The sequence below is a fragment of the Salmo salar genome, chromosome 11 (genome assembly GCF_965601325.2).
Source record: "Salmo salar chromosome 11, fSalSal1, whole genome shotgun sequence".
NCBI classification, from domain to species: domain Eukaryota; kingdom Metazoa; phylum Chordata; class Actinopteri; order Salmoniformes; family Salmonidae; genus Salmo; species Salmo salar.
This window is the reverse complement of record NC_138301.1, coordinates 107,791,773-107,814,366: the sequence shown is the minus strand read 5'-3', so window position 1 is coordinate 107,814,366 and position 22,594 is coordinate 107,791,773. Positions and strand designations below refer to the sequence as shown.

General features: G+C 47.3%; 1 protein-coding gene across 3 annotated transcripts in view; it reads right to left on the bottom strand.

The window, feature by feature from the left end:
• The window catches only part of LOC106563572 (pleckstrin homology-like domain family B member 2), a 52,775-nt gene extending 42,569 nt beyond the window's left edge, over positions 1-10,206 (bottom strand). For all 3 annotated transcript variants that reach the window (XM_014129271.3, XM_014129273.3, XM_014129272.3), the window contains exons 1-4: positions 9,966-10,206; positions 3,629-3,703; positions 3,108-3,231; positions 2,281-2,463 (exon numbers count right to left, since the gene is read on the bottom strand). In XM_014129271.3, coding sequence (XP_013984746.1) covers positions 2,281-2,463; positions 3,108-3,231; positions 3,629-3,703; positions 9,966-9,968 — 385 coding nt within the window. In that variant the 5' untranslated portion in view covers positions 9,969-10,206. The remainder of the gene's footprint in view (positions 1-2,280; positions 2,464-3,107; positions 3,232-3,628; positions 3,704-9,965) is intronic.
• Between the last annotated feature and the right edge of the window lie 12,388 nt (positions 10,207-22,594).

Here is a 22,594-nt window from a genome sequence, read left to right as displayed (position 1 = left end):
GCCAGACTGTGTCTTTCTAGACCTTATAAACTGTCGAGAGTAGACCCGCAACTGATCTAAATGCTTTTGCGCCATTATTCAAATGACATTTACCCTGCAGCCCAGAGTATACTTTTTTACTCACTTGAAAACAATAATGCAATTATTAACATGACCTTTATGAATTATGAAGCCTTTCTGTAATGTATGTTTTTATTATTACAAATTCTTCAAAATTAACAAAAAGTGACGTTAGCTGATTAAGATTATCTCATACAACAAAATGTATAAGATCTCCTAAACCTGCGTTTGCCACAGACGATACAAAACCCTACAAAACGCCATTAATTTCCCCCATAAGCTTTGTATAGCGAACCATAGTGGAGTTCGTGCCTACAAAAAAGACTCCATTATTATTGACCTCTATTGACACTATGAATGGTGGATAGAGGACAGGATAGACAGACTGGTAGACTATACTGACCTGTGGTATAATAAAAGTTAGCAGGGAAAAGCGTAGTGCATAAGGGAAGTACCAAAACACCTTGATATAGGGGAAGTGCCAGCAAGCAGATGAGGCAATTTGGCTAGGATGGAAGAAATTATATAGTACAACCTTCACTATCACGAATGTAAACCAGGGAAAAATTGCACTACCCTCCCTTGTGCCCAATAAAAAAAACACACAACCCTCCCCAAAGCAAAACATATTTTTTTATACAACCCCTCCCCTATTTTGCCCCCCCCCCCCCTTTCCCACAGTACATTTAGAACTGTCCCTAATCGACCCAAGCTGAGAAAGCGGTCCAAAGAGCAATGTCTAAAACAAAATCATCAGCACATTATGCACATCACTCAAGTCTCCAATCAGTGCTTTTTCCTTGTTTATTTCATACCTAAATAATGTAGACCACTGTATGTTTCCCCTAGGGCATTAAAAACGACAGAAACCAGGTAGAACTACTACAATGGTCCTGGTAACACTACAAACACTAATACATATGGCTAACATTATAATAATATAATAATTATTATTAAATAACTCAAATTAAACAGATACAAAGAAGCAGTGACAGTGACTGATGAACTAACAAATTTACGACTGTCATCTCTCAGAGTGCGGACCGTGGGATAGTGTGTATGTGTGTGTGTTTGGGGTGTATTTGTACAAGTGAAAGTTAGGCAGTGGAAGGCAGGGGCCTCGCCCACTGCTGAAACCCTTCAGGCTCTGCTCTCCATCACACTCACAACTGCTGTTACATCATGGGGAGGGGCTGCTGATTACTTCCAGATGCTGCTCTTTAGTCCTTGTTGAAAATCTCTCTCAACACACACACTGACTCACACAGACTCTTGTGTGCGACCGCGCGTGCACACACACACACACACACACACACACACACACACACACACACACACAATATTAAACACACCAAACAATTTTCTCTCTTACACGCCAATGATGCAGAGATGATGAGTGGTGATCAAGTCGATGTGTAATGTTATTTCATACACTGCGTGTGAAGGAGGGGCGTGAATACCAGACACGTACTGTACCATGCTTAGTATCTTTGCTGAGAAGCATCTGTGTGTTTGTGTGTCTAGGAACTGCGAGCACAGAAACTATATTGACTACTACCCCTTCTACTGTAAACACTGGTCCCACACAGACTAGGGAGATCCCAGTGAGAATATATAGATGTATACATTGGACTCTGACATTGCTCGTCCTAATATTTGTACATTTCTTAATTCCATTCTTTTACTTTTAGATTTGTGTGTATATTGTTGTGTATTGTTAGATATTATTGCAGTGTTGGAGCTAGGAACACAAGCATTTTGCAACACCTGCAATAACATCTGCTAAATATGTGTATGTGATCAATACAATTGGATTTGATTTGATTTGAAGAGTGGAGGAGGAGTGGGTATGATAGGTCCAGTATTACTCCTAGGGAGAGTCAGAGTTACAGCATTTGGGAAGTCTCACCCCACTAAGCACCTCACCCAATCTCAATAGGGCGGGCCTACTGTATGTCAACAGCCTGGCCTGATGGGTAACTGACCGGCGACAAGAAATCATTAATTCTCACAGTTTGTTGTCCTAACACTACAGGAGATTACATCCTCAGACAAGACCAGAGGAGTTGAAAATATTTTCTACTTCACCTCAATCTGATACTTGTATGCATCTGTATGTTTGCATATGAACCATTTAATACGTGTGTATGTTGATGACAAGTGTGTGTGTGGGTATGCATGCATGTGCATATGTGAGTGTGTGTATTACAAGTGTGTTACCTTGTGTCAGCAATGTTGGCTTTGAGACATGGACTCCATCAAGTGAGCACAGGTTTCCGGAAGGGTGAAGGGTGATGACTCCTCCTCTGTTTATAATACGACAATGCTCTGCCTCTATACCCAGGCCCTCAATAGTGATGTCTTGAGGTACGGACGCATCCTCTCGGCCAATTCGGGTCACACCTGAAACACAGAAAAGTCTCGTCATTGAAAGCTACTGTCTCTGTAGCACATAGCACCCCATATGAAACATCAACACACGGCAGGTAGCCTAGCGGTTAAGAGCGTTGGGCCAGTAACCAAAAGGTCACTGGTTGGAATCCCAGAGCCGGCAAGGTGGAAAAATGTGCTGTAGAGGGGTTGGGTTAAATGCGGGAAGACACATTTTGGTTGAATGCGTTCAGTTGTGCATCTGACTTCATGCATACAGTAGTGCTGGTCATAACCCCTCAACATTTAGCACTGGTTCATTTAAAAGGCATGTGACTATGCACTGATATTATGGCATTCACACTGCATTGCTAAGTCAAATCATCCTGGGTCTTAGCAGCCAAGAGACACACTCACACCAGAGTACTTGCAGTTCAGTGCCTCCCTTTTTGGAAATACAGAAAGTCTACAGAACTGTGTTTGTGTTCTCTAGAAATCAATTGGACTTTATTTAAATAAATGCATCTAGGTTATTTCTTTGTGTGTGTGTGTGTGTGTGTGTGTGTGTGTGTGTGTGTGTGTGTGTGTGTGTGTGTGTGTGTGTGTGTGTGTGTGTGTGTGTGTGTGTGTGTGTGTGTGTGTGTGTATAGTGTGTATAGTGTGTATAGTGTGCATACCTTCATTTAGGGGCATAAGTGTGATGGCAACACTGAGCCGGCCACTGCCCAGGCCAACCAGGTGAGGTGTGGTCGTCTGTACCTTCATGCCACCTCCAGTCTCTATCAGGTTGAGTGGTGGCCTCTGTGGGGAAAGAGAGAGTGAGGTAGGGTCCTGGAGTAGTGCTGTGAGCTTTAACAAAATAGAGAGTGTGTGTGTGTGTCACAGGAGGTTGGTGGCACCTTATTGGGGAGGACGGGTTCGTGGTAATGGCTGGAGTGGAATAGGTGGAATGGTATCTAATACATCAAACACATGGTTTCCATGTGCTTGATGTCATTCCATTTGCTCAGTTCCAGCTATTATTATGAGCCGTCCTCCCCTTAGCAGCCTCCACTGGTGTGTGTGTGTGTGTGTGTGTGTGTGTGTGTGTGTGTGTGTGTGTGTGTGTGTGTGTGTGTGTGTGTGTGTGTGTGTGTGTGTGTGTGTGTGTGTGTGTGTGTGTGTGTGTGTGTGTGTGTGTGTGTGTGTGTATACTCACCATGGGTGTAGCTAGAACTTGCTGATCAGACTCTGCCTGGGACTGGCTCTCTGTACAGCTGCTTGTGTCTGAGTCCTATAAACCAACAGAACGATGTAAGCCCAAGAGTCGACCCAGACACACACACACACACACACACACACACACACACACACACACACACACACACACACACACACACACACACACACACACACACACACACACACACACACACACACACACACAGACACACACAGACACACACACACACACACACACACACACACACACACACACACAGACACAGACACAGACACAGACACAGACACACACACATACACACACACAGACACACACTAACAACTCTCTGAGAACAGATGGATGTCATAGGAAGTTCCAGAGGGAGATGGCCTTACATCAGGATGGAGAATGTGGTGGGAAAAAGGAATGGGAGTGGTTTAGGAGAGAAAATTAGGAACAGATTCAGGGGATTTTGAGAGAGGGGGAGCGAGACAGAAACTACAGAAAGAGAAAGAGAGAATTGTTGAAAAGATTTCATCTAAATAGAATAGAGAAACAGAGAGTCAGTAAAAGTAGAAAAAAACAAGTAACCCCGAAAATTGAGGAGTGAGGACAAGTTATTAAACTCAGACTGACAAATCACAATAATCCAGTGGAAATTGATTAGAGCTGAAACTAATGTGAAGTGTTAATTCCACTGCTCCAGTCTCCTGCTAGTTTCTAGGTATGTCCTTGTGCCCCAGGAGTTGTGAAAACTCATGCATTTCCTCTCATTGAAAGCTCACGTCCTGTATGATGTCACTGATAATACCATCATATTATTCCCTAACTTCAGGGGCAGTTTGGACTTGGGCATCTCCACAGTAACAGAGCGATGTCGAGACTCTTTTTTTTTTTTAAACACTAATAACACATTTACTTGAAGAACAGTGCAGCACAAACAGCACAAACGTCATCCTGTTACCAAACTTTTTAATGTTCTGTGGAAATTGTTAAAAGTAATCTGTTATGTATGGTACGACGTGCTGTACGTCATACTGTACGTTATGGTTTACGACAGTGTGCTCCTTTACGGAGGAATGGGTTGTCAGGATGAGTGGCACATGTCATTAAAGGACAGAGTGATGTACAATGTGAAACTGTGCAGATGTGCGTTCGTCTACAGCTAGGCTAGATATAACATTGGCGACGAAGATGCTGAATTCAGTTTACCACCGGCAGCACCATTCCTCGCCGTGCCTGGCGAACCTCCAGTCCCGTGGAATAACTGGCTCGAAAGCTTTAACACTTATCCCGAAGCTATGGACTTTTCTACAATCTCCGACAAGCGGAGGACAGCACTGCTCCGTCACTGCCTCGGTACAGAGGGACAGAGGATTTTCAGAGCGCTTGGAATGGCTCCTACATTCATTGCTGCAGTCAGCCTCCTACAGAACCACTTCGCCGGGAAAGAGCGAGTGCTCCTCCGACGCTACCGGCTACGGAAGAGACACCAACGGCCGGGTGAGTCCATTCAAAGCTACGTGGCTAATCTGAGGGATTTGGCTAGCTCTTGTAACTACGGGACACTTCAGGATGAGATCATCAGGGATCAGTTGATAGAGGGGACGCTATGTGAAAAGACAAGGGAAAAACTGCTTTTGGAATCGGATAATTTACAACTAGATGGAGCTATTAAAATAGCACTCCAGGTTGAAGTGGCGTTAGAATGCTCTACTATGCTAACAGACAGATCTGCAGCATACACTCGGCCCCCAGCCATTCTCACACAGCAGCTTCAGCCCGAGCAGGCGCACTACAATGATCACACGCTGCGCATGGCCTCCCACGTCGATAGCTGCATGGACACAGACACCGGCATGCCCGTGCAGCAGGCACACAGACAAACATACAGAAGTAGCTGTGACAACTGTGGGGCTAGCTCTCACAATTCAAGGGCTTCAAACTGCCCAGCCCATGGGAAAATATGCAAGAACTGTTCAAAATACAATCACTTTGCGAAAGTGTGTCGTTCTGCCCCAGCTACTAGCTCCACCCAGCACAGGCCCTTAGTTTCATCTCACTCTCAACATGAACGCACGGAAATCCAAACTGTCTCCACCAACCATGGGTCATTCAGGACATGCACTGTGCAGCTGGGTGAGGTGGGTTTGCCTTTGCTGCTGGATACTGGCGCTGTGGTGTCATTGCTCAACCTTGCCACTTACTACAGGTTTTTCAGTCACCTACCACTCCAACAGCCCTCCACTGCCCTGTGTGGGTACGGTAGATCCAAGATAGACATTGTAGGCACCCTCCAAGCATCTGCCATCATTCACATTTCATGTTGCAAAGCGGGGTGCCAACCTCTTGGGCCTCGACCTCTTCACAGGCTTGAGATTCACGCTGAGAGATGACAGTGGGTCAGCTATCCACCAGGTTACCTGCACATGGCAACAGAACTGGCCAACTCTGTTTGATGGACTGGGCTGCCTCACAGCCTTTACTCACAGGCCCCTAGTGAATCCGGAAGTGACCCCAGTCATGCAGCCCCTGCGGCGCATTCCCTTTGCACTGCGTGATGACGTCACAAAAGATCTCCAGGCACAGTTGGATGCAGGCATCATTGAGCCAGTCAACGCTGCCCCCTGGATTTCAAACTTGGTCATTCAAAAACAAAAAGTCAGGTGGAATCCGGACCTGCGTGGATCTCCGTGCTGTGAACAAGGCCGTTGTCCCGGATAAGTACGCTGACCGCACAATTCCATGGCTCCACGATCTTCACGAAGCTTGACCTTCATCAGGGTTATCTTCAGGTACCCCTCCATGCAGCTAGCAGAGACCTCACGGCCTTTGTCACACATGCTGGTGTGTTCAGATATACACGCATGCCTTTTGGACTTAGCTCCGCCCCCAGCTGCTTCCAGAAGGTGATGAGCACCATCCTCGCTGGAATACCTGGGGTGGCGGTCTATCTGGATGACATCGTGGTCCATTGCCCTGACCTCCACATCCATGATTATCGACTCCACAGTGTATTCAGCACTCTACTGCAGAACAACCTGACCCTTAACGGTGGAAAGTGCACCTTTGCAGCTCCAGCCGTCAAGTTTGTGGGGTTCCGCCTGTCGGCCAAATGCATTGCCCCACTCATGTCGAACATTGAAGCCGTCCACAGGATCCCGGAACCGACCTCAGCCTCTCAGGTGGCCTCATTCTTGGGCATGACAGCTTAATACCTCCGGTTTCTGCCCCACTACTCCCAGACCACAGCGCCCCTTCGCCAGCTCCTCAAGAAGGATGAGCCATGGGCCTGGACGGCAGCCTGCTCAGACGCGGTCCACTCACTGAAGAGCCAACTCACCACAGCCCCAGTCTTGGCTCACTTTGACCCCGTCTGCCCCACCATTGGCACATGTGACGCCTCAGCTGGAGCACTAGGAGCTGTCCTCTCACAGCCGCAGAATGGCATTGAGAGGCCCGTCGCCTTCGCCTCAAGGGCCCTGAGCCCCACAGAACAACGGTACTCTGTGGGCGAACGAGAAGCAATGGCCTGTGTCTGGGCGTGCGAAAGGTGGCAGCTCTACCTATATGGCCGTCTGTTCACGCTCCGAACCGACCACCAGTCCCTCACAACGCTACTGTCAGCATCAGGAACTGGCCACAAGCCACTTCGGCTGCACAGGTGGGCCGACCGCCTCAGACAGAACGACCGTCAGCTGAAGTTCACTCCGGGGAGGGATAACGTGGTGGCAGACCTCCTCTCACGCTCCTTTGACGCTCCTACTCCGACCGTCTTGCCAGACGACAACGAAACAGAGCTTGTACAAATGCTTTACGCTCCTCTTCAGTCAGTCGTCTCACTGGAGGAGCTGAAGCAAGCATCGGAACAGGATCCCACACTGTCTACCCTGCGCACCTACATATGGCCAGCACACGTGCCGGAAGAGCTAGCGACTTTCGCCAGGGTGAAGCACGAACTTTCTTGCTGGGAAGAAGTCTGTGTCTCTTGAGGGTTTTGCACTGTGGTCCCAAGTGGTCTGCGTGCGTGTGTTCTATCCATGGCGCACGAGGGGCACTTGGGCATAGTGAAGGTCAAACAGCGATGTCGAGACCTTGTGTGGTGGCCAGGCATCGACCACGACATTGAAGCCCTGGTCAGGGATTGTGCTGCATGCCTCCTCAGTGGGAAAACAGGACAGTCCGCCACACCCCCCCTGCAGCCTCTCGCATGGCCGTCCCGCCCCTGGGAGCACATCCAACTGGACATCTGTGGCGAGATCCATGGACACGCAGTCCCTCACCATCAGCACTTCCTCATGGTGGTGTATGACCTCCACTCTAAGTGGCCAGAAGTGGTTCCTGTCGGAACTGTCACAGCACAGGCCATCGTGGACATCCTAGACAGCCTGTTCACAAGGTGGGGCCTACCCCTCACCCTTACCACAGACAATGGGCCCCAGCTAATCTCTGCCGAGTTCTCCTCATATCTCAGCAACAAGGGAATCAAACACATCCGCACGGCCTACTACAACCCACAAGCTAACGGAGGGGTGGAACGCTTCAACCAAACGCTGAAGACCGGCATCAGAGCGCACCTGGTCCAGGGGTACACGTTCCAAACTGCTTTGAATCAAACGCTAATGCAATACAGAGCAAGCAAACACACAACAACACAGGTCTCCCCGGCATCCCTCATGCTAGGTCGTGAGATGGAACTGCCACTGGACAGACTCAGAACACAGAGAGTTGCAGAACCGGTGACTAGGTGCACCCAAGAAAAGCAGGCATTGACCAGGCACCAAAGAGCAATGAAACAGCGTTTTGACAAGGCACACAGGGTGAAGAAGTCGATCATCCAAATGTCTGACTGGGTCCGAGCCCGACGGCCTCAGCGGTGCAACAAAATGGCCTCATTCTGGTCGGAACCCCTGCAGGTCAGTCGACAACTGGGGCCCGCCACATTCATGTTGAGCAATGGATCACGCTGGCACGCCAGCCGCCTCAGAAAAGTCCCTGGCCCTCAAGGAATACAAATGCACACAGAACAGACATCCAGGCCAGAGACGCCACCGGATGGACCTCCCCCACCACTACCACCCGAGCCCCAGCCTCTGTGGGCTCCCCAAGGGCCAGAGCCACAAGCGGTGGCGGTTGAAGAAAGGCCTATGCGGGCACGAACTCGCCCTGCTAATCTGGGGGACTACTTAACCTCTTTTCATTCTTAGGCTCCGGTAGGTGTTTTAGTCAACCTCCAGGTTAATGGACTGAACTGGCTAGTTTGGAGAGTCCTTCCGTTTAATGTTTATTTCTTATAGGTATCACTCTAGGTTCTTGCCCTATGGACATTTTATATATGGTACCAGTCCCTGGTTTTGGAAAGGGGGGGGAAATGTTATGTATGGTACGACGTGCTGTTCGTCATACTGTACGTTGTTATGGTTTACGACAGTGTGCTGCTTTACGGAGGAATGGGTTGTCAGAATGAGTGGCACATGTCATTAAAGGACAGAGTGATGTACAATGTGAAACTGTGCAGATGTGCGTTCTTCTACAGCTAGGCTAGATATAACATAATCCTTGTGTAATCCTACTTTGAGTTGTTTGGTTTGATTACTTTGCAACCATTGGTTTTTGTTTGGCATTAATTTTAAATTGAGTCTCAGCATTACTCTATTAAAAACCCATCTAAGCAGAAACAGATTGTGTGTTCACTCAGCTGTGTTATTGCATGTCAAAACACCCATGCTGTGTTTAGGCTCTGGGAACCAGGTCATGGTCCAGAGTGAATCTTAATAGTGGGCTATCATCTGAAAGTCCATCATGAGCTCACGAGGGGAATGACACAACCGAGCAAACGGTCACTATATATCACTATATCTACCACCATTTCCCTTCAAGAGGTCAAGAATCAGCTCCTGATCTATATAGTATTAATCAATTTATAAAACGTTACATCCTGCACATGTATTCAAAGTCATTCCTGTCCTAATGACCATGGACATACAGTTGTGTTTACAGTGTAAATACCATCAGAGTGCTGTCTCACATCTCTCCTCCAATGGAATCCTAGTAACAGCTCTCATCTGGGGCCAGATCATAAAATGTAAAGGAATTTGGGTTTTTGATACATTTGTATCTGCTGCTGCATGTCACATTATTCAGAGGATAATAATGTAGCCATTGTTACCTGCAGTGTTCAGGATTACAAAGTCTGTAGCCTACTATCAGAGACTGTTTAAAAATGATAAAATAACTAACAGTGTAGGAAGCAACATTTTTAAAAATCAGTTAGAGCTTCAAGCTACAGTCAGACCACTTTGACCACTTGTAAAATTGTAGGAAAAAAACGTACCATTGTTGAAGTCGAACTGCAAGCTTCAGTTATAACTCCCGAAATGGACGTTAATGGCAAATTAATCTAATTACGAGGAGGGCATCTCTTTACAGGGCGAGACACTGTTAGTTGGGGGGGGGTTCTTCGGTGCCATTAAGGTCTCGACTCTCGACAGAATATTCACAAGTCCAAAAGAAGACTGTAGCATTATTGGTGGAATGAAACTTGCGGATTGTCATCTCTTCTGGACGGAAGGATACATATTTTTGTAAACAGGAAACCCCCCCTCCCCTTAAAGAGCTTGAGGGGAGGGTAGTGAGTTTTTTTCCCTGGTTTACATTCGCTCTTCTGCTCATATTTTCCCTATAAACAATGGCTTGATTTACTTTTGATATCACCGTAATAAAGTTTAGAAACGTTTGTGAAGGTTTGGTATGGTGTGGCTATTATTAAGCTTTAGCTACAGCAGGCCTGTGATATGAAGGCGGTGCACCCCAGTGCTGCAACTGACTCTGACAGTTGACCTTGAGGTGAGGAGGACTGCTTCAGGCCTACCAGAGTTACTCCTATAATCTAACAATATAATGCTTATCTTTATACAAAATATTTGGATCGAAATGTATGAATTACACTCCTTCTGTTCGTCGATATCTGCATAGCAGACGAAGTAGACATCTGACATAAAGAAATGCATGTCGGTGTCGTAGCATGCCACCAGCATATCTCTATCTCTATGGGGTTAACCTCTACATGATCGGTGTGCCCCCCGTGGGACGGTTGAGCTAACATGCGCTATTGGGATTAGCATGAGGTTGTACGTACAAGAACATTTCCCAGGACATAGACATATCTGATATGGGCAGAAAGCTTCAATTCTTGTTAATCTAACTGCACTGTCCAGTTTACAGTAGCTATTACAGTGAAAGAATACCATGCTATTCTTTGAAGAGAGTGCACAGTTATGAACTTGAAAATTGGGCAGACTTGATACAACATTTTGAACAGAAATGCAATGGTTCATTAGATCAGTCTAAAATGGTGCACATACAATGCTGCCATCTAGTGGCCAAAACCTAAATTGCGCCTAGATTCCTAAGTCATATATTGGCCTTTCTCTTGCATTTCAAAGATGATGGAACAAAAATAAATTGAAAATGCGTGTTTTTTTCTTTGTATTATCTTATGCCAGATCTAATGTGTTATCATCTCTAGGGTAGGGGGCAGTATTTGCACGGCCGGATAAAAAACGTACCCGATTTAATCTGGTTATTACTAATGCCCAGAAACTAGAATATGCATATAATTGTTTGATTTGGATAGAAAACACCCTAAAGTTTCTAAAACTGTTTGAATGGTGTCTGTGAGTATAACAGAACTCATATGGCAGGCAAAAACCTGAGAAGATTCCTTACAGGAAGTGCCCTCTCTGACCATTTCTTGGCCTTCTACACTCTCTTTATTGAAAACTGAGGATCTCTGCTGTAACGTGACACTTCCTACGGCTCCCATAGGCTCTCAGAAGGTGGCAGAACGTTGAATGATGACTTTGCAGGCCATGGCTGAAAAACAGTAGCGCATTTGGTAAGTGGTCGATCAGAGAACAATGAGACTGGCGCTCGCGTGCAAGAGAAGAGTCCATTTTAGATTTTTAGTCTTTGAACGAAAACAGGGTTTCCCGGTCGGAATATTATCGCTTTTTTACGAGAAAAATAGCATAAAAGTTGATTTTAAACAGCGTTTGACATGCTTCGAAGTACGGGAATGGAATATTTAGAATTTTTTTGTCACGATACGCGCCGGCGCGTCACCCTTCGTTACCCTTCGGATAGTGTCTTGAACGCACGAACAAAACAGAGGATATTTGAACATAACTATGGATTATTTTGAACCAAACCAACATTTGTTATTGAAGTAGAAGTCCTGGGAGTGCATTCTGACGAAGAACAGCAAAGGTAATCCAATTTTTCTTATAGTAAATCTGAGTTTGGTGAGTGCCAAACTTGGTGGGTGTCAAAATAGCTAGCCCGTGATGGCGAGCTATCTACTCAGAATATTGCAAAATGTGCTTTTGCCGAAAAGCTATTTTAAAATTGGACATAGCGATTGCATAAAGGAGTTCTGTATCTATAATTCTTAAAATAATTGTTATGTTTTTTGTTTACGTTTATCGTGAGTAATTTAGTAAATTCACCGGAAGTTTGCTAGGTCTGTACGTCACATTGTAATGTAAAAAGATGGTTTTTGATATAAATATGAACTTGATTGAACAAAACATGCATGTATTGTATAACATAATGTCCTAGGAGTGTCATCTGATGAAGATCGTCAAAGGTTAGTGCTGCATTTAGCTGTGGTTTGGGTTTATGTGACATTATATGCTAGCTTGAAAAATGGGTGTCTGATTATTTCTGGCTGGGTACTCTGCTGACATAATCTAATGTTTTGCTTTCGTTGTAAAGCCTTTTTGAAATCGGACAGTGTGGTTAGATTAACGAGAGTCTTGTCTTTAAAATGGTGTAAAATAGTCATATGTTTGAGAAATTGAAGTAATAGCATTTCTAAGGTATTTGAATATCGCGCCACGGGATTCCACTGGCTGTTGAGTAGGTGGGACGATTTAGTCCCACATACCCTAGAGAGGTTGTATTCTCCCACATTAATTTCACATTTCCACAGACTTGAAAGTGTTTCCTTTCAAATGGTATCAATAATATGCATATCCTTGCTTACAGGTCCTGAGCTACAGGGAGTTAGATTTGGGTATAGCATTTTAAGCAGAAATTTAAAAAAGGGTCAGTATGTGTGTTTCCCACCATGAACCATGGAGGAGGAGGTGTGATAGTGTGGGGGTGCTTTGCTGGTGACACTGTCAGTGATTTATTTAGAATTCACACTTCACCAGCATGGCTACCACAGCATTCTGCAGCGATACGCCATCCCATCTGGTTTGCGCTTAGTAGGACTATCACTTGTTTTTCAACAGGACAATGACCCAACACACCTCCAGGCTGTGTAAGGGTTATTTGACCAAGAAGGAAAGTGATGGAGTGCTGCATCAGAGGACCTGGCCTCCACAATCACTCAACCTTTGGGATGAGTTGGACAGCAGGGAGGAGGAAAAGCAGCCAGCAAGTTCTCAGCATATGTGGGAACTCCATCAAGACTGTTGGAAATGTATTCCAGGTGAAGCTGGTTGAGAGAATGCCAAGAGTGTTCAAAGCTGTCATCAAGGCAAAGGGTGTCTACTTTGAAGAAACTACAATCTAAAATTAACACTTTTTTGGTTACTACATGAATCCATATGTGTTATTTCATAGTTGTGACGTCTTCACTATTATTTTACAATGTAGAAAATAGTAAAAATAAAGAAAAACCCATGAATGAGTAGCTGTGTCCACATTTTTGACTGGTACTGCATGTACAAAAATATATTGGCATATTACAAACTTGTCCGTTTGAAACTGTTCAAAATACACTAAAATCATCCAAAATCCACAATCGATACAGCTAAAAATAATGGGATGTCAAAACAAGTTGACATTGAGTTTTAAGAAAGTGTGCTGTATCAATTTACCTAATTTTGATAACCGTTATTTTGAACAAAATCAAGACGTCAATATTTTTGTAATGCTTTTTGTATACATTTTTTTAAATTACAGCTCAATTCGAACAAATTCTGAATTTGCGATTAATCGAGATTAGTCACAGCAAATCCTGCGATTAACTCAATATTTTTTTTTAATAGTTTGACAGCCCTAATTTCTACATATATTCCTATGTGATCCAAGATGGCATAGCAGTCATACGTCTTTGTCTTGTCATGTCCTGTATATATATATTTTTTTCCCAATATACTCTCCTGCAACCCGCCTCACCCAATGTGGTATGGATCTGCTATTTTCTATACTTTAGAACCGGAACCCCCAACAGAAGCTAGCCAGCTAACTAGCTACTAGCTAGTAGTCAACTAGCCACTGCTAGTAGTCATCAGCTAACCTTAGGCCGTTCAACTCCTGCCAGTCTGCACAGCGCGATTCAACCCAGAGCATATCGGACTGCTTTTCTCCACCAAATCTCCAGATTTGGAGAATCTCTGGATTCCTACCGCAAGCTCTGAACCTTTTCAGCTGGATCATCGCAGCTTGCTAGCTGCTATCCGAGTGGCTATTCCTTGCTAAAGTCTATGTCCTGAAGCAAGCACCAGTTAGCCTGGAGCTAGCCTAGTGCTAGGCCCATCTCCTACAACACCTATTTTGCCATTTGGCCTGGACCCCTTTTACTGCCAACACAGAGCCCCGCCGATCCATCATGACTGGTCTACCGACGTAATCCGCCCGAGGGGGTTTCAACAGGCTCCTCCGTCGCGACGTCCCCTGATGGCCCATCTGCTAGCCTGCTAGTCACGGCCCGCTAGCTGTCTACAGCATATCGGACTGTTAGCTGAAGAGGTCCATCAGCCAATTTCTTGGGCTACAATACCTATTTTGCCAATTGGCCTGGATCCTTTACCTGCCTACACGGAGCCCTGCCGATCCATCAAGACTGGTCTGCTGACATAACCGTCCGAGGGGGCTACAACAGAGTCTTCCATCGCGACGTCCCCCTAAGGCCCTTCTGCTAGTCTGCTATCCCCGGCCCGCTAGCTTTGACTCATTTCTCTCTGCCTCCTTCTTTCCACTCCTCTCCTCTTTTGACCTCACCCTCTCACCGTCCCACCCTACTCACAAGGCAGGCAATACGCTTGACCTCATCTTTACTAGATGCTGTTCTTCTACTAATCTCACTGCAACTCCCCTCCAAGTCTCCGACCACTACCTTGTATCCTTTTCCCTCTCGCTCTCCTCCAACACTACTCACTCTGCCCCTACTCAGATGGTATTGCGCCGTCGCAACCTTCGCTCTCTCTCTCCTGCTACTCTCTCCTCTTCCATCCTATCATCTCTTCCCTCTGCTCAATCCTTCTCCAACCAATCTCCTGATTCTGCTTCCTCAACCCTCCTCTCCTCCCTTTCTGCATCCTTTGACTCTCTATGTCTCCTATCCTCCGGGCCGGCTCGGTCCTCCCCTCCTACTCCGTGGCTTGACGACTCATTGCGAGCTCACAGAACAGGGCTCCGGGCAGCGGAGCGGAAATGGAGGAAAACTAGCCTCCCTGAGGACCTGGCATCTTTTCACTCCCTCCTCTCTACATTTTCCTCCTCTGTTTCTGCTGCTAAAGCCACGTTCTACCACTCTAAATTCCAAGCATCTGCCTCTAACCCTAGGAAGCTCTTTGCCACCTTCTCTTCCCTCCTGAATCCTCCTCCCGCTCCCCCCCCTCCTCCCTCTCTGCGGATGACTTCGTCAACCATTTTGAAAAGAACGTTGACGACATCCGATCCTCGTTTGTTAAGTCAACACCGCTGGTCCTGCTCACATTGCCCTACCCTAAGCTTTGACCTCTTTCTCCCCTCGATCTCCAGATGAAATCTTGCGACTTGTGATGGCCGGCTGCCCAACAACCTGCCCGCTTGACCCTATCCCCTCCTCTCTTCTCCAGACCATTTCCGGAGACCTTCTCCCCTACCTCACCTCGCTCATCAACTCATCCTTGACCGCTGGCTACGTCCCTTCCGTCGTCAAGAGAGCGAGTGTTGCACCCCTTCTCAAAAAACCTACACTCGATCCCTCCGATGTCAACAACTACAGACCAGTATCCCTTCTTTCTTTTCTCTCCAAACCTCTTGAGCGTGCCGTCCTTGGCCAGCTCTCTTGCTATCTCTCTCAGAATGACCTTCTTGATCCAAATCAGTCAGGTTTCAAGACTGGGCATTCAACTGAGACTGCTCTTCTCTGTGTCACGGAGGCTCTCTGCACTGCTAAAGCTAACTCTCTCTCCTCTGTTCTCATCCTTCTAGACCTTTCTGCTGCCTTTGATACTGTGAACCATCAGATCCTCCTCTCCACCCTTTCCGAGTTGGGCATCTCCGGCGCGGGTCACTCTTGGATTGCGTCCTACCTGACAGGTCGCTCCTACCAGGTGGCGTGGCGAGAATCTGTCTCCGCACCACGTGCTCTCACCACTGGTGTCCCCCAGGGCTCAGTTCTAGGCCCTCTCCTATTCTCGCTATACACCAAGTCACTTGGCTCTGTCATATCCTCACATGGTCTCTCCTATCATTGCTACGCAGACGACACACAATTAATCTTCTCCTTTCCCCCTTCTGATAACCAGGTGGCGAATCGCATCTCTGCATGTCTGGCAGACATATCAGTGTGGATGACGGATCACCACCTCAAGCTGAACCTCGGCAAGACGGAGCTGCTCTTCCTCCCGAGGAAGGACTGCCCGTTCCATGATCTCGCCATCACGGTTGACAACTCTATTGTGTCCTCCTCCCAGAGTGCTAAGAGCCTTGGCGTGAACCTGGACAACACCCTGTCGTTCTCCGCTAACATCAAGGCGGTGACCCGATCCTGTAGGTTCATGCTCTACAACATTCGCAGAGTACGACCTTGCCTTACACAGGAAGCGGCGCAGGTCCTAATCCAGGCACTTGTCATCTCCCGTCTGGATTACTGCAACTCGCTGTTGGCGGGGCTCTCTGCCTTTGCCATTAAACCCCTACAACTCATCCAGATCGCCGCAGCCAATCTGGTGTTCAACCTTCCCAAGTTCTCTCACGTCACCCCATTCCTCCGCACACTCCACTGGCTTCCAGTTGAAGCTCGCATCTGCTACAAGACCATGGTGCTTGCCTACGGAGCTGTGAGGGGAACGGCACCTCCGTACCTTCAGGCTCTGATCTGTCCCTACACCCAAAGAAGGGCACTGCGTTCATCCACCTCTGGCCTGCTCGCCTCCCTACCTCTGCGGAAGCACAGTTCCCGCTCAGCACAGTCAAAACTGTTCGCTGCTCTGGCACCCCAATGGTGGAACAAGCTCCCTCACGACGCCAGGACAGCGGAGTCAATCACCACCTTCCGGAGACACCTGAAACCCCACCTCTTTAAGGAATACCTGGGATAGGATAAAGTAATCCTTCTAACCCTCCCCCCCCCCCCAAAAAAAAGATATAGATGTACTATTGTAAAGTGGTTGTTCCACTGGATATCATAAGGGGAATGCACCAATTTGTAAGTCGCTCTGGATAAATGTAAATCCCCAAAGATTGGAAAGCTGCCGCGGTCATCCCCCTCTTCAAGGGGGGAGACACTCTAGACCCAAACTGTTACAGACCTATATCTATCCTACCCTGCCTTTCTAAAGTCTTTGAAAACCAAGTTAACAAACAGATCACCGACCATTTCGAATCCCAACGTACCTTTTCCGCTATGCAATCTGGTTTTCGAGCTGGTCATGGGTGCACCTCAGCCACGCTCAAGGTCCTAAATGATATCATAACCGCCATCGATAAAAGACAATACTGTCTTCATTGACCTGGCCAGTGCTTTCGACTCTGTCAATCACCACATTCTTATCGGCAGCCTCAACAGCCTTGGTTTCTCAAATGACTGCCTCGCCTGGTTCACCAACTGCTTCTCAGACAGAGTTCAGTGTGTCAAATCGGAGGACCTGCTGTCCGGACCTCTGGCAGTCTCAATGGGGGCGCCACAGGGTTCAAATCTCGGACCGACTCTTTTCTCTGTATACATCAATGATGTCGCTCTTGCTGCTCGTGATTCTCTGCTCCACCTCTACGCAGACGACACCATTCTGTATACTTATGGCCCTTCTTTGGAAACTGTGTTAACTAACCTCCAGACAAGCTACAATGCCGTTCAACTCTCCTTCCGTGGCCTCCAACTGCTCTTAAATGCAAGTAAAACTAAATGCATGCTCTTCAACCGATCGCTGCCCACACCTGCCCGCCCGTCCAGAATCACTACTCTGGACGGTTCTGACTTAGAATATGTGGACAACTACAAATACCTAGGTGTCTGGTTAGACTGTAAACTCTCCTTCCAGACTCACATTAAGCATCTCCAATTCAAAATGAAATCTAAAATCAGCTTCCTATTTCGCGACAAAGCATCCTTCACTCATGCTGCCAAACATACCCTCGTAAAACTGACTATCCTACCGATCCTTGACTTCGGCGATGTCATTTACAAAATAGCCTCCAACACTCTACTCAGCAAATTGGATGCAGTCTATCACAGTGCCCTCCGTTTTGTCACCAAAGGCCCATATACTACCACCACTGCGACCTGTATGCTCTCGTTGGTTGGCCCTCGCTTCATATTCGTCGCCAAACCCACTTACTCCAGGTCATGTATAAGTCTTTGCTCGGTAAAGCCCCGCCTTATCTCAGCTCACTGGTCACCATAGCAGCACCCACCCGTAGCATGCGCTCCAGCAGGTATATTTCACTGGTCACCCCAAAGCCAATTCCTCTTTGGCCGCCGTTCCTTCCAGTTCTCTGCTGCCAATGATTGGAACGAATTGCAAAAATCACTGAAGCTGGACTCTCATATCTCCCTCGCAAACTTTAAGCACCAGCTGTCAGAGCAGCTCACAGATCACTGCACCTGTACATAGCCTATCTGTAAATAGCCTATCCAACTATCTCATCCCCATATTGTTATTTATGTTTTTGCACCTTTGCACCCAAGATTCTCTACTTGCACATTCATCTTCTGCACATCTGTAACTCCAGTGTTTAATTGCTATATTGTAATTACTTCGCCACTACGGCCTATTTATTGCCTTACCTCCCTAATCTTACCTCATTTGCACACACTGTATATAGACTTTTCTATTGTGTTATTGACTCTACGTTTGTTTATTGTCACGTCCTGACCAGTAAAGGGGTTTTGTTATTGTAGTTTGGTCAGGACATGGCAGGGGGTTTTGTTTTATGTGGTTCGGGGTTTGTTGGGCTATGTCTTAGGTAAGAGGGTGTCACGTCCTGACCAGTATAAGGTCAATTGGTATTGTAGTTTGGTCAGGACGTGGCAGAGGGTATTCGTTTTATGTGGTTCGGGGTGGTGTGTTTTGTTGAAGGGGCATTTGGTTTAAGTATTCCGGTGTTTTTGGGCACTGTTTGGTTTTCAGGTATTCTATGATTTTGTCTAGTATATCTGTTTCTATGTTTGGTTAATTGGGGTTGGGACTCTCAGTTGAAGGCAGGTGTTGTCTATCTGCCTTTGATTGAGAGTCCCATATATGAGGGTGTGTTTGTTATTTGTGGGTGATTGTTCTGTGTTGAGCCTATGCTTTGCTGTCAGTTTATCGTTCGTTTTCTTGTTTGTTGTTTTTGTATTCGTTTTGATTTAATTAAATGTTCAAAATGAACAACTGCACACCTGCTGCGTATTGGTCTACATTCTCAGATGACGATTTCGCATTATCGTCAGAAGACGAAGATAATTGTGACAGAATCACTCACCACTCAAGGACCAAGCAGCAGAGGAAGGAGCAGAGGGAATTCGAGTTGGACTGGCGGGAGAAGTGGACCTGGGAGGAAATTCTGGACGGGGCCGGACCTTGGCACCAGGCTGGGGATTATCGCCGCCCGCAGTGGGAAATTGAGGCAGCCAAGGCAGAGAGGCGGAGGTACGAGGCCATGGACGCGCTGAGGGAGAAGCACGAGAGGCACCCCCAATAATTTTTTTGGGGGGGGCACACGGGTAGTTTGGCTAGGCGTAGGAAGAGCCGGAAGCCAGCTACCCGTGGTTATATGGAGGAGCGTATGGGGTTGAGAGCGCCATGTTTCGCTGAGGAGCGCACTCTCACCCATACGCACGCACAGTCCGGTGCGCGTTGTTCCAGCCCCTCGCAGGTGCCATGCTAGAGCGGGCATCCAGCCTGGTAGGAGGATGCCTGCGCAGCGCATCTGGTCGCCGGTACGCCTCCGAGGACCAGGCTACCCAACTCCCGCTCTACGCACGGCTACCATCAGGCCCCTGCACAGCCCAGTCTGCCCTGTACCAGCACCCCGCTCGTACAGGGCTACTAGTTCCATCCAGCCAAGACGGGTTGTGCAGGAGGTAAGATCAAGACCGACTGTGCGCCTCCATAGCCCTGGGTTTCCAGCTCCTGTCTCTCGTGCGGACCCGGAAGTGCGTCAACCCAGTCCGACTCGTCCTGTTCCCGCTCCCCGCACTAGCCTTCAAGTGCGTAAACCCAGCCACGCCAGTCAACAGTCGTCATCAGAGCTGCCCGCCAGTCAACAGTCGTCATCGGAGCTGCCCGCCAGTCAACAGTCGTCATCGGAGCTGCCCGCCAGTCAACAGTCGTCAGAGCTGCCCGCCAGTCAACAGTCGTCAGAGCTGCCCGCCAGTCAACAGTCGCCAGAGAGGTCAGACTGCGCTGAACTGCCGGAGTGGCCAGACTGCGCTGAACTGCCGGAGTGGCCAGACTGCGCTGAACTGCCGCAGTTGCCAGACTGTCCCGAGTTGCCAGACTGTCCCGAGTTGCCCGAGTTGCCAGACTGTCCCGAGTTGCCAGACTGTCCCGAGTTGCCAGACTGGCCAGACTGTCCCGAGTTGCCAGACTGCCCCGACAGCCTGGAACGGCCTGAGCCGGAGCCACCTCCAGAGATAGGTGGGTTGGGGAGGGGGGGTGTAGCACAGTGCCGTTGTTGACGGCAGCCACCCTCCCTTCCCTCCCTTTAGTAAGGGGGATTTTTTTTTTTGGTGTTGCTTGGGGTTATTTTTGTTAAGGTGCTTCCGGGGTTAGCACCTTTAAGGGGGGGGGGGGGTACTGTCACGTCCTGACCAGTATAAGGTTAATTGGTATTGTAGTTTGGTCAGGACGTGGCAGAGGGTATTCGTTTTATGTGGTTCGGGGTGGTGTGTTTTGTTGAAGGGGCATTTGGTTTAAGTATTCCGGTGTTTTTGGGCACTGTTTGGTTTTCAGGTATTCTATGATTTTGTCTAGTATGTCTGTTTCTATGTTTGGTTAATTGGGGTTGGGACTCTCAGTTGAAGGCAGGTGTTGTCTATCTGCCTTTGATTGAGAGTCCCATATATGAGGGTGTGTTTGTGTTTGTTATTTGTGGGTGATTGTTCTGTGTTGAGCCTATGCTTTGCAGACTGTCAGTTTATCGTTCGTTTTCTTGTTTGTTGTTTTTGTATTCGTTTTGATTTAATTAAATGTTCAAAATGAACAACTGCACACCTGCTGCGTATTGGTCTACATTCTCAGATGACGATTTCGCATTATCGTCAGAAGACGAAGATAATTGTGACAGAGGGGTGTTTGTTTTATGTGTTCCGGGGTTTTTTGGTTTATGTTCTATGTTAGTATATTTCTATGTTCTAGTCTAGTCCTTCTAGTTCTATGTTTAGGGTTTTGATTGACCTTCAATTGGAGGCAGCTGTTCCTCGTTTCCTCTGATTGAAGGTCCTATGTACAGGGGTGTTTTTGTATTGGGATTTGTGGGTAGTTGTCTCCTGTTTTGTGTCTGTGCACTTGACAGGACTGTTTAGTGTCGTTCGCTGTTTTTTGTATATGTGTTTCTTTTATTTTTCCTTCTTTTAATTTATTAAAGAAGATGTGTATACACGTTCCCGCTGCACCTTGGTCCAATCCTTACGACAACCTTGACATTTATACCATGTGTAACTCTGTTGTTGTTTGTGTCACACTGCTTTGCTTTATCTTGGCCAGGTCGTAGTTGTAAATGAGAACTTGTTCTGAACTGGCCTACCTGGTTAAATAAAGGTGAATATTTATATATATCAAATGTATTTATAAAGCCCTTTTTACATCAGCTGATATCTCAAAGTGCTGTACTGAAACCCAGCCTAAAACCCCAAACAGCAGGCAATGCAGGTGTAGAAGCACGGTGGCTAGTAAAAACTCCCTAGAAAGGCAGGAACCTAGGAAGAAACCTAGAGCGGAACCAGGCTATGAGGGGGGCCAGTCCTCTTCTGGCTGTGCCGGGTGGAGACTATAACAGAACATGGCCAAAATGTTCAAATGTTCATAGATGATAAGCAGTGTCAAATAATAATAATCACAGTAGTTGTCGAGGGTGCAACTGGTCAGCACCTCAGGAGTAAATGTCAGTTGGCTTTTCATAGACAATCATTGAGAGTATCTCTACCGCTCCTGCTGTCTCTAGAGAGTTGAAAACAGCAGGTCTGGGACAGGTAGCACGTCCGGTGAACAGGTCAGGGTTCCACAGCCGCATGCAGAACAGCTGAAACTGGAGCAGCAGCACGGCCAGGTGGACTGGGGACAGCAAGGAGTCATCAGGCCAGGCAGTCCCGAGGCATGGTCCTAGAGCTCAGGTCCTTCGAGAGAGAAAGAAAGAAAAAAAGAAAGAGAGAGAGAGCATACTTAAATTCACACAGGACACCGGATAAGACAGGAGAAATACTCCAGATATAACAGACTGACCCTAGCCCCCCGACACATAAACTACTGCAGCATAAAAACTGGAGGCTGAGACAGGAGGGGTCGGGAGACACTGTGGCCCCATCAGATGATACCTCCGGACAGGGCCAAACAGGCAGGATTTAACCCCACCCACTTTGCCAAAGCACAGCCCCCCCACCACTAGAGAGATATTTTCAGCCACCAACTTACCATTCTGAGACAAGGCCGAGTATAGCCCACAAAGATCTTCGCCACTGCACAACCCAAGGGGGGGGGGGGGCGCACCAACCCAGACAGGAAGATCACATCAGTGACTGAACCCACTCAACCCTCCTAG